The sequence below is a fragment of the Globicephala melas genome, chromosome 20, assembly GCF_963455315.2.
Source record: "Globicephala melas chromosome 20, mGloMel1.2, whole genome shotgun sequence".
Taxonomy (NCBI): Eukaryota; Metazoa; Chordata; class Mammalia; order Artiodactyla; family Delphinidae; genus Globicephala; species Globicephala melas.
Genome location: NC_083333.1, coordinates 41,195,839 through 41,207,952, shown reverse-complemented (window position 1 = coordinate 41,207,952; position 12,114 = coordinate 41,195,839). Strand labels below are relative to the sequence as shown.

The 12,114-nt window shown below is 52.7% G+C and overlaps 1 protein-coding gene across 1 annotated transcript; it reads right to left on the bottom strand.

The window, feature by feature from the left end:
- Positions 1 to 735: 735 nt before the first annotated feature.
- CCR7 (C-C motif chemokine receptor 7) lies at positions 736 to 10,308 on the bottom strand. The gene is made up of 3 exons (XM_030839911.2): positions 10,240 to 10,308; positions 4,645 to 4,694; positions 736 to 1,815 (listed from the first exon to the last, which is right to left on the bottom strand). Exons 1-3 carry the CDS (start codon positions 10,247 to 10,249, stop codon positions 736 to 738), a joined length of 1,140 nt encoding a protein of 379 aa, XP_030695771.1. The 5' UTR covers positions 10,250 to 10,308.
- Positions 10,309 to 12,114: the final 1,806 nt, after the last annotated feature.

Sequence of the window (12,114 nt, the reverse complement as noted above, 5' to 3'; positions counted from 1 at the left end):
ATGCCTTCTGCCCGCTTCCTAGCAGAGCTGAGACCTGAGAAGGGCCAGCCACGCGTCATCCCTGCCCCAGCGCCCTGGCTGGGAAAACGGCTGTGGCCAGGCCTGGCCTGTGGGAAACACCACACCCCTTCAGCGTGGAGAGCCTGAGGAAAGGTGGCTGGTGAGGGGCCATGGAGGCTGCCGTTTCTTCCTGGCTCAGATGACAGGAGAAAAGAGAGATGGAGGGAGGGATTCAGAGCGTTAGTTTGACCCACTGGCATCCCCCTTCCCCTGCACAGGTGAGAAGTTGCCCCACTGTCTCTGGTCTTGGGGACAAAGCCTTGCTTTATGGAAGCCCTCACCCTGAGTCTCAGGGAGGACTTCTTTCTAGAAGATTGATGGGAACAATGGCCAGGCCCCTTCCACCACCCTAGATCTCGCTGATGCCTCTGCCCTTTCACTCCAGGAGACGTGAACCGCTTCTTGACTGTCACCTCTCGTCTGGGGTTTGGGGGACGACGGCCTTGGTTTTGGAGTGTTGCAGGATCTGGGATAGCTTATCAACCACGTCTCTTTGCAGCCTTTGCTGAGGTAGCTAGCTAGGGTGGGGTTCCATCTGTCTTCTGTGGCTTGGGTTTTCACCACGAGATAAAACTGGATGACCAGAATGGCCTTCCCCTCAGCAGCTGTTTGGTCATCTGCCCCCAGTCTGAGGGGCCCCGGGAGAGGTCCCTCTAGTCCCGGCAGAGGAGCCTCCTACGGGGAGAAGGTGGTGGTGGTCTCAGCCTCCACGCTCATGGAGGACCGCCGGGCGTGCCGGCAGGCGGACCACTGCCGGAGCCGCTCCTGGCTGAGGCAGCCTAGGTCCTTGAAGAGCTTGAAGAGGTCGCTGCGGAACTTGACGCCGATGAAGGCGTACAAGAAAGGGTTGACGCAGCAGCGGATGCAGGCCAGGCTGTAGGTGACGTCGTAGGCGATGTTGAGCTGCTTGCTGAGCTCGCAGCTGGTGCCGCCGGTGATGTTGAAGTTGGCCACCGTCTGGGCCAGGACCACCCCGTTGTAGGGCAGCTGGAAGGCTACGAAGACCACGACCACGGCAATGATCACCTTGATGGCCTTGTTGCGCTCGAAGTTGCGCGCCTGGAGCAGGGTGCGGATGATGAGGAGGTAGCAGAAGCTCATGGCCACCAGGGGGATCAGAAAGCCTACCACCATCTGGGCCACCCGGATGGTGATCAGGGCCTCCACGCGCTCGGTGATGAGGGAGCACCGCAGCGCTTGCTCCGTGCTGCTCCTCTGAATGCCGCTGTACAGCAGCTCTGGGCTGGAGAGCACCACGGCCAACAGCCAGATGCCCACGCAGGAGAGCTTGCTGATGAGAAGGACGCGGGCACGGTGGCGGTGGGCCGAGACGGCCTGGACGATGGCGACGTAGCGGTCGATGCTGATGCAGAGAAGCAGGAGCATGCCGCTGAAGAAGCTAATCTTGTAGATGCCAAAGATGAGCTTGCAGACGTGGACCCCGAAGACCCAGGACTTGGCCGCACTGTACGCCCAGAAGGGAAGGGTCAGGAGGAAGAGGATGTCCGCCACGGCCAGGTTGAGCAGGTAGGTATCGGTCATGGTCTTGAGCCTCTTGAAATAGATGTAGGTCAGCATGACCAGCCCGTTGCCCAGCAGGCCCATGAAGCAAATGATGGAGTACATGACCGGGAGGAACCAGGCTTTAAAGTTCCGCACGTCCTTCTTGAAGCACACGGACTCGTACAGTGTGTAGTCCACTGTGGTGTTGTCTCCGACGTAATCGTCCGTGACCTCATCCTGGCACAGGCACACCTGTGGGGAAGGAACACGCTCCAGCTTAGCTGACTGGGTCTCAATCTCACTGCTGTGGGATTGGCCAGAGCAGTGGTTTCAAGGTGCAGTTAGCATCACCTGCAAATTCTCGGACCCCATGTGAGACCCACTGAACCAGAATCTCAGGGGCTGGGGCCCAGGAATCTGTTTTTCTAAACTTTCCAGGTGTTTCTTTCATTTGAAATCAGTGCTTCTCATATGTTAACATGCACATGAACTCGGGGATCTTGTTCAGATGATTTAGTGGGCCGGGGTGGAGCCTGGGATTCTGCCTTTCTACTAAGGAGCAAGTGTCTGATTTTGCCAACACTTTGGAGAGACTTGACCTTAACGGGTGTTAACGGTGGACTAGAAATAGTCTGGGCTTTGGGGCCACACGAGCCTTGGGCTTGTTAAATACACTTCATTCTCCCTAAGACTCAGTTTTCTCATCTGTGAAATGGAGACGAATACTATCTCCTCCACATGGTGGTTGTGAGGGTCCTGACTCGATTCTGGCATCATTTCGTCTCCATGGAGGTTTTATTTTGCCCATTGGAAACTCCAGGAAAGTGGGATCGTGTGTCTTTCTTTTTGAGCCTCCTTTGGAACCTGGTAGAAAGAACTTTCCAGGGGAGGGGGCCTACACGAATACCCCAGTTTTTGAGGGAAAATCCACTTGGGCTAAGGTTGAGGAGGGCCCAGAGTGAGAAGAGAGGAAGGCAAAGCTCTATTAAGAGGCCAGAAAGCCCTGGTTTGGGGCAAGCTGCCGTGATCAGGGGTGGTCAGTGACTTGAAGACGGATGGATCCCTGCGGCCCGGGGCACAGCACCCAGCATGAGGCAGAAGCTCAGGTGATGCAGGGCCAAGTGGAGGGCGGGGCCACAGCCTCAGCTGTGACTGAGTCCTCTCGGGCCCAGGAAGGAAGCACGGCCCCCGTCTCCACCCTCCCTCCATCCTCGAACCCTCTCCCCGCACCTCTCTCCTCTTTCTTCCTGCTGTATCTTCTGGCAGATCCCAGTCAGCAGGGCTCAGCTGCTCAGGGCTTTTTTTAGCCTATCTGCGGGGCAGGGTGAAGGTTCAGGCAGTCTGCTGTGATTTTATCAATGAAGGAGGGCACTCGGGCTGGCTAAGCTGTGCGGGGCTGGGAGCTGGGCTGGAAGACTGCCTCAGGAAGCTCCTGGTCCCTCCTCTGGGAATGGGGCCCTGGGCAGCTCGACATGATGGATTTTCGTGCAATTGGGGAACTGGAGGGAGTGTAGAGATGAGGAAAGGGGGGCTCTTGGAGAAGCGATGTGGCTTGTTCAAGGTTGCTCAGCCAGCAGGGGAACCCAGTCTCCTGACTTCCCTGTATCCTGTCTCTTTCTCACTTCCAAATTCTGGATTCATCGCTATTCTGCTTGGCAACAGGGCAAGGACCAAATCACGCCCAGGAGCTTTTTTGGGCATTGCTATCTCGAGAAGAAAAGTCAGTGGCAACCACTTTTCTCTTTTCCGGGCATGACTGCAGCCTGGGAGGCCTGGAAGAGGCTGGCTGCCCTTGGCCACCCAGGATAATGTCCAAGGCCTCAGGTCCAGGGTTCCTGGACATAAGGAGGCTCTGGGCCTCGGAGGGCGGTATACCCAGCCTCTGTGACCTGTGTTTCCCACCACCCCGTTCTGCCTTCTCTTTTCCTGCTTAGTATCCGCCCCGTGTACCAGGGGCCACCAGGCTTGACGTGTCTCTGCAGCCCCAAGCCCCACCACATCCTGCCCCATCTGAGCCGAACCCATCCCCTCAAGTAAAGAGAAGGATGAGCCCAGCTGTCCCTTATCCCCTCCCCAACCTTCCAGCCCCTCTGGAGTCCTGGAAACAGGGGAGAGAGAGGGGAGGGAGTGGTGCTGGGGAAGGGCGCCAAGCTGTGGGCTACAGCCCAAGCTCCAGGGGGCCTCTGGGATGGGGTTTCGGGAACAGTGCCCAACTTGGGGCCTGCCTCTGGCCAGAGCTCCTGGAAAGCTGCCCCTTTGGCCTCCAGACCTGGGTAAGAGCCAAATTCTGAAGTGCTGCCTCTCCAGCTCCTACCTCAGCCCCCCTTCCCCCTCCAAGAGAGCTCCCAACCCCAGCAAACGGGGGAGAGTCGACTTCACGAGTTAGTTTCTTCTAACTCTGGTACTCGATTGGGGCAGATTTTCTGTCTCCACAGCTGGGGTTGAGACGCCGAAACTTGTAAACTGGGGATCTTTGCTCCTACAGCGCTCTGGGCCCCTCTAAAGGATGTGCTTCCATCCTCCCCCATAGTGAGGCTCAGGCCAGTCTCTATTTCACAGAAGGGAACTGGGGCTTCGAGGGGAGCCTTTGGCTGGAGGGTGGAGGAGGGAGACAGGTTTGGGGCGATAGGATAGCTACCAGCCACCAGGCCACGGGTTCTTTTCTCAGTCCATATATGAAGATTTACATGTGTGGGTGTGGACACATACGTGCAAAACCCAGGAACCTTTTTGCAAAGCAAAGAACTCTCTCCAAGCACTCAGGAGTCCACCTTTCTGCCTCCCGGATGGGGATATTGGAAGCGGGGTGGGGAAGGTGGGGTAACTTGCTTTCTCCCGTGTTTTAATGGAAATGGAGTAAAGGAATGTCGGAGAACATCCGTGGCTTTCTAGGGTCACTCAGCAGATGGAGAGGAGGGGTGGCTATCAGCTTAACGAATGACAGATTTGTGTCTGGGTCTATTTCTTTCTGGCAAATGCCCAGCGTCTCCACCAGAACCCAGGGCTTGGGCTTCGGAAGGACCAGGCTTGGGGAGGGGCGTATGGGAAAGGGAACGGAGCTTTTCTTGGTGGGACACCTACCTGGAAGATGACGAGCAGGGCCACCACCAGCACGCTCTTCATTGGCTTCCCTGCAGGAGACAAGGTGAGAAAGTTATTGCTTGGCAGGGATGGCCCTTCGTTATGGCAAAAAGCCACAAAGCCAGGGGACTTTCATCACATTCTCCAGACACCATGTTTGAGAACATGAGAACCAGATTGTGCCTTGGAGCACCTGGCCGGCTGCCCAGCCTCACTGCCCTCCCCTCCTCCCCTCCATGAGGGGTCCCAGAAAGGAGCGGGATCGGAATGCAGGGCAGCCCCTCCCCTCTCCTTGGCCCTTCAGGGCCTCTTCTGGAATTGGAAAGTCCATCTTGGCCCAGACCACCCCTCAAGGCTGAACGGCAGGCTGAGGCCCCAGGTTCTCACGAGGCCTGATGTGGGCCCTGGCGGCTCAGTCCTGCTTTGTGGTTGAGCTGAGGGCTGGAACTGGAACTTATTTTCTCCAAAGGCTGAGCGGGGGGGACAGTTCATAGGGTGATTTATATAGAAGTCGTATCTCACTTAACAGTCTGGGAGCTGTGCCCTCTTCACCTTTGTAGCCTCCCTTCCCCTAACTGGACCGGACCACAGGAAAGAAGAGTCAGTAACTGTGATGCCGGGAATGACTACAAGGCAGGACTTGTTGGTCCACCGCACCTCCAGTCTCAGGAGGGTCAGTAGATCCTCCTGATCTTGGGATCCTGCTTCTAGCAGATCCTTGGGATCCTGCTTCTAGCACCTTCTGGAGGCTGGGGGCCTCCCTCCAGCGAACAAGGGATTCTGCTTCCTCCTAGAGGCAACATCACAGGCCCAGCGAGTCTGTGTGCTTGGCCACAGCGCCACCTGCTGGAAATTTTGTGGCATGACACCCAAATTAGCATTGTGCTCCAGGGAGCGTGCCTAGGGCAGGGATTCTGGGCTTGGGGGAGTCTTAGGGGAAGGAAGAAGGGCATCGAGCCACAGAAATAAACAGGCATTTCTCCCAAGTTATACTGAACGCTACTGCTAGCTACGTCTTCCTAAAGCATAGCTCTGATGCCGACCCCCACTCTGCCCTCTTCCTAAATTAGGACCTCTCTACCCAGCCCCAAGGACCTCTCTACGCAGCCCTAAGGATGACGCCCTGATGCTGAGCGTGGCAGTCAAGCTTTCCACTGTTTACTTGGACCTGCCTTTCTAATTGTGTCTTCTGTTTCTGGGGACAGGCATCCACTGTCCCGTTGTCCCCAGCTTGCACCTGAGTATTTGCAGTCCTGGGTGGGAATGGATCTCTGTACAACATCATGGCTCCCCTCTCTCATTCCCCTTCCTTGCCAAATTGACCCGTGAGCCCCTGAGCTTGAGTTTGAGTCCACATCTCTACCCTTAAGCACACTCTCTTCATGGTCCAATGAGCTGCCCATCCTCCATTGACTCATCTTGATGTGAAGCGCTCGAGGTTTCTTTAAACACATACACGTCTTTCAGTTACTCTAGAGAAAGCCTGCTCTGACTGTCAGTGAGAACTGAGAAACCTCAAAGTTTTGATGTCACACAGTGAAATACGAGGAGCATGAGTTGTGTTTCTAGTTCACTCCATCAACCCCCTTTCCTGGCCCCGTCTCAGTCCTTTTGCCACTGGCTGGGGGAGGGGTAAGGGAGGGAGGGCTGGAGGGTGTGTGTATGTGAGGTCTCCTTCCGGGTGTGTTGGAGAGGGTCCTCGAGCAGGGATCTTCTAGGACCAGAATAGGTCGTTTTCAAGAAAGGTGATCAAACAGGAACTTAGGGGAACTCAGGTGTGTGGCAGAGGCCGCCTGGTCAACAGCCTTGACTCAATTTACTTCTGTCTGTTACAAAGTCGTAAAGTAACTCGCTTTGGGCAACAGCTTGGGTGGGACCAGAGAAGTTGGGAATCTCAAGGGCTGAGGAGTGGTTGACTTATGTGTTGGGTATTTTCTGAGTTCTTGAGTTTCTAGTAATGATCACAACGAAAAGGAAATTCCCTAGAACTCCAACCTTAGCTCCCAGTGAGAGAAACTAGAGATGAGTAACTTTCCCAGAGTCACACAATCATCTGGTAGTGGAGCTGGGCTTTGAATCCATCTAATTTCAGAAGCCACACTCCTAAATGCTCTTCAATGCTGCCTCTCGGGCTTTATGTTCCTCTCCCTCCTAACATCCTGTGAGTTACCCCTTGTGAGGCTCATTCCATATTCCAGAAAATAGAGGCTCAGAGAGGTTAGGTCTCCTGTCTGGGGTCACACAGCTGCTGAGAGATGGATCTGAGATTTTTTTAATGCGCTCTCATTACTTCATTTCTGTTGAGGCTGCTGTGTAGACGGACCTCTGTGGAGCATAACGGGAATCCTCACTCTCCTCCATCCCATTGGAGGAGAGTGAGGATTGGTCACCCAGTTCTGCTGCTTCCATTCCCTAACATCTCAGATCTGCCCCCGCTTCTACCCCAACATAAGGCTTTGCTGCCACGGAGCTCCTCTGAAACACAGATCACGTTATTTAACTCACATAATTGAAAAAGAAAAATCTTCATTGGCTCCCCATTGCTTTCATCAAAAAGCCCAAATTTTTAGCAGTGCCACGCGGAATCTTAACGATTGGCCCTTGCCTGTCCCTCCTGCCTCCCTTTCTCCCTTCCTCCTTGGCACGGCCAGGTCCTTTACACCCTCCTCAACTTGCTTCTTTCTTGTCTCTATTAGCTTTTGTCAGAGCTGACCAGCTGGGAGCCTGCAGGCTGAGCCTCCAGGATATTCTGTTTGGCTACATGGAGTTCACAAAAAATTGGATTTGGATACCTTTAGGTGGGGCTTGTACCCTCTGAATCACTTCACTGCCCTCCACTTACTACATCTACTCCCATTCCCTCATTTACAATTGAGCCATTGAGTTTGCTATCCCTGCCACATCCTGGGCCCCTTGCTCCTTGTTTTCTGGTTTGATAACTCCTACACGTCCTTCAAAACCCAACTTAAATGCTCCCCTGACTCACATTCATTGTTCATTTCTTTAGATTTCACAATCGCCCTGCTCTTAGCCCATCAGCACTCTCTCTCCCTCTCTTGCGGTGGCTTATTGACATATGTGTCTCTCCCCCACCAGACTGGTCCTGCCTGAATTCCTCCATCAATGACAGTTGACTGAAAGTACCAAGCAAAGAGGAGAGATTTCCCAACAGCTCCCCCAGGCTGCAGGGTTCCCCTCCTCCCCAGCCAGGCTCCCCAGAGGCCAGGAGGGATTGGCCCTGAATCTCTTTAGCATCCCCATCTGCCACCATCTCTGGCTGAGCTGTGAGAGATGAGTATCTTAACAGCTCATTTTTCTCTTCTCTGCTTTGGAAAATTCTAACCGAAGTCTTAGGCCCCATTTTTTGAAGATGGGGAAGGTGTCTTGGGGCTGCTCATTCAAATCATGAAAAAGGCCAACTCAGCCCGGGTTCGGGGTTTTCATTTTGTGTAACAGAAACTTTGCCCCTCACCCACCTTGGGCTCCCTGCTGGGCTGACAAAGAGAGAGAAACAGATCCTTTGTGGCCCACCCGTCCTACCAACGGCCTGGAGTCTGATCTGAGCAAAATGTCTCAGTGGTGTCCCCTCCTACCAGTATTTAGGGCTTGGCCAGCCGTTGGGGCTTTCTTGAATTGAGTGAAGCAGTAAGAACATCCCTTTTCCTGCATCAGGTTTCCTGCATTAAAGGGACCTCCCTCCCTGCGTTAACACCTGTGAGTCTAGCACCCCCAAACCTAGTCCTGGGAGGAGACCCCCCTGCCCCGTGCTGTGCTGGGGCTGCTCTTGAGGGCTCATCGAGCCAGTGGTGTACACCTCTCTCCGACTCTGTGCTCAGTCATTTCATGGCTTGAAATCGGCTGACGGCTTGAAGTCAGCTATGGTGGAAGAATTTACACTATGGAAATTGGCAAGCACTACATGTCAGAGTCTGTTCCGGGGAGCCGGTTCTGTAGCCTTTACCAGCGCACCACGGGGACCTGCTTGGTTTCCTTCACAGAGGTCAAACCAAGAGGCAGGATTGGGGTCTCCAGGGGATGACGGCTGCATTCTGGGACGGTGGTTAGTGGGGCTGGTTGTCTGGGGAGTGGGATTAGACGGCAGGCTGCAGGGAGGAGGGGAAGTTGGAAGAGAATTTTTTTTTTTTTTTGCGGTACGCGGGCCTCTCACTGTTGTGGCCTCTCGCATTGCGGAGCACAGGCTCCGGACGCACAGGCTCAGCGGCCATGGCTCACGGGCCCAGCCGCTCCGCGGCATGTGGGATCTTCCCGGACCAGGGCACGAACCCGTGTCCCCTGCATCGGCAGGTGGACTCTCAACCACTGCGCCACCAGAGAAGCCCGGAAGAGATTTTTAAAAACTGAAATCAGAGTTCTTGATGCCATTCATTCATTCACTCATTCATTCCACAAACATTTTCTGCTCATACCCCCAAAGCACCTGGAAATCAGAGGTGCAAGAATCAGACCCTGGCTTCCAGGTGTTCTCAGTCGGTGTGTGGGATGGCCACTTTAGCCCTTTAGGATCTGTTTGCTGGGTCCACCCAGGGTTCTGGGTGGGTGGAAAAAGGAGACATGAAGGCAAGAGGCTGTGGCGTGGTGGGTCGGGTGGTGAGGACAGCAGAGGGTGAACGGGAACCTTCACTTTTTAAAGCCAACCCCTTGCGGCTTTGAGGCTGCCGTGGTGCTTTGTCTGCCGGTGAGAACGAGCAGTTCAGGAACCCGGCCTTCGTAGCCTCAGGCGGGTCTGACTCCTCAGCTCAGATTTATAAATGGGGTCTCTGGAGCTGGATTAACACTCCCAGAAGCTCCTCGGGGCTTCCCTTGGACTCGCTCTGGTTAAGACCGAGATTAGACTTTTGAAAGGGATGAAGCATCTTCCTGGGTAGAAAAAGTGATTAAGTGAGGCTGGGGGCTGTGCTGGAGGCCCTGGCTGTGACTTCTCCCAGCTGAAGGCTCCCTGTGGTCTCATTTAATGTTGTCCACCCAACATTTAACCAGCAAGAGGCAACAGCTTGCCCGTGGGATGTGCAGCAGAGAGACAATAAGCACAGCTTGCATTGCGTTGTGTGTAGTGTCATTTACACAATGCTCTCGCCTTTAATCTGCTCCTTGTTATAACCTTAAAAGAGCAGACATTCTCATTCCTATTTAGCCTGGGAGAAAGGTGGGAATCGGAGGGCGAGTGGAGGGTCCTGAGCCCTCCAAGGAGAAATTTCCCTGATGAAACAGGTCCCTGAGAGCCTCCCCCATCACCCCAGGCTGAGACAGAACAGGTGCTGTCCAGATTTCCACCAACCCCAGCCCTGCCGCCTTCTGCAGTCCCTACTGTTCTTGAAAGATGTGACCCCCCCCTTATCTTTCCTGGAACCAATGGTTAGCCCCTTCCCCAGGTCTGAAAGGTGCACTCTCCGTGCCTGGGAGAACAGGGTGGCACTCTCCGGGAGCAGCCGCTGATTCCCAGCAATGCCACCTCATTTCTCTGGGAGGCTCCCCTAGGCCTTCCACCCCCATCCTCCATCCCCATCCCACAGAGTCAGCCTGGGTGTCCAGGTGACGCTGGTACTGCTTTCTCTCACACGGGGGAGGCTCACTCACCCAGGTCCATGACACTCTCGGCAGCTGAAACCACACAGGAAGGTTGTGCCCGGCCTCTGTCTGGGGAGGAAGTCGTACAAGCCCCTTTTAAGCTGTGAGAGGAACCACCCTCTTCCCTGCCCCTCCCACCTCTGCTCCTCCGTCCAATCCAGCTCCACTAAGGGTCTGGACTCAGGTGCCTCGTGGGACCAAAGGGGTATGAGGGGTATGAGAAGGTGACAGAGTGACGGCCCACTCACTGGTCATAGGATCATGAATCATCGGGGCATTTACACTCAAAAAGCCCCCTGTGCAGACTAGGGGCCCAGCCTAAGGCAGGGGAACAGGGGCCATTCAGTGATTCGACAAATGTTTATAGCCTAGTGTCATGTGCCAGGGAGTCAAGAGAAAAGTGAGAGATGTACCCCCATCCTTCCTTTGCCCTGCTCAGTGTCACAAGGGACTACATTTCCCAAACTACTTTGCCCTCTGGGTTTTGGGTAGGTTTGGTCAATGGGCGGCACTGACAGATGATGGAAGGTAAAAGGGGAGGGATGTGCCAGGATGTTTCTTTTCTCCTTCCTTCTTTTCTCTTCCCTCACCTCTTCTCTTTCTTTTTTTTTTTTTTAATTTTGTTTTCTTTTTTTTTAAATTTAGTTTTTATTTTATATTGGAGTATAGTTGATTTACAATGTTGTGTTAGTTTCAGGTGTACAGCAGATGATTCAGTTATACATATACATACGTCCATTCTTTTTCAGATTCTTTTCCCAGATAGGTTATTACAGAAGATTGAGTTGAGTTCCCTGTGCTATACAGTAGGTCCTTGTTGATTGTCTATTTTGTATATAGTAGTATGTATATGTTAATCCCAAACTCCTAATTTATCCCTCCCCCTGCCTCCACTTTTCCCCTTTGGTAACCATAAGTTTGTTTTTCCTTTCCTTTTTTAATGACAACTTTATTGAGTTATAATTCACAAATAAATTCAACCTTTTAAGGTGTACCAGTCAGTTTTTTTGGGGTGGTGTTTTATATTCACAGAGTTGTGCAGCTGTCACCAAAATCAATTTTAGAACATTTTATTTTATTTATTTACTTTTTTAGTTTTTAAAAAATGTTTATTTATTTATTTAGGCTGCGCTGGGTCTTAGTTGCGGCATGTGGGATCTTTTTTGTGGCATACGGGATGTTTTTTAGTTGCGGCATGTGGACTTCTAGTTGCAGCATGCAGACTCTTAGTTGTGGCATGCGGGATCTAGTTCCCCAACCTGGGATCGAACCCAGGCCCCCTGAATTGGGAGTGTGGAGTCTTACCCCCTGGACCACCAGGGAAGCCCCTAGAACATTTTAAATCACTCCCCCCTGTAACCCCCTCCTCTTCATTAGTGAAGACTCCCCATATCCCCTCCAACCCCACCCCCAGCCCCTGGTAACAACGAATCTACTTTCTGTCTTTATAGATTTACCTATTCTGGACACTTCACATAAATAGAATTATACTATATGTGGCCTTTGTGTCTGGCCTCTTTCACTTAGCATAATGTTTTCAAGGTTCTTCCATGTTGTAGTATATATTAATATTTCATTCCTTTTTATGGTCCAATAATGTTCCATTGTATGATATCCATACATTCCAACAAAACTCCATTTGTTTATCCATCATCAGTTAGATATTTGGGTTGTTTCCACTTTTTGGTTATGATGAATAATGCTGCTAGGAACATTCATATACAAGTTTTTGTGTGGACATATGTTTCTTTTTCTCTAGAATACATGCCTAGGAGAAAATTGCCAGGTCATATGGTAACTACATGTTTAACATTCTGAGGAACTGTCAAACTTTTCCTAAAATGGTGTCACCATTTTACATTCCCATCAGCAATGTATGAAGTT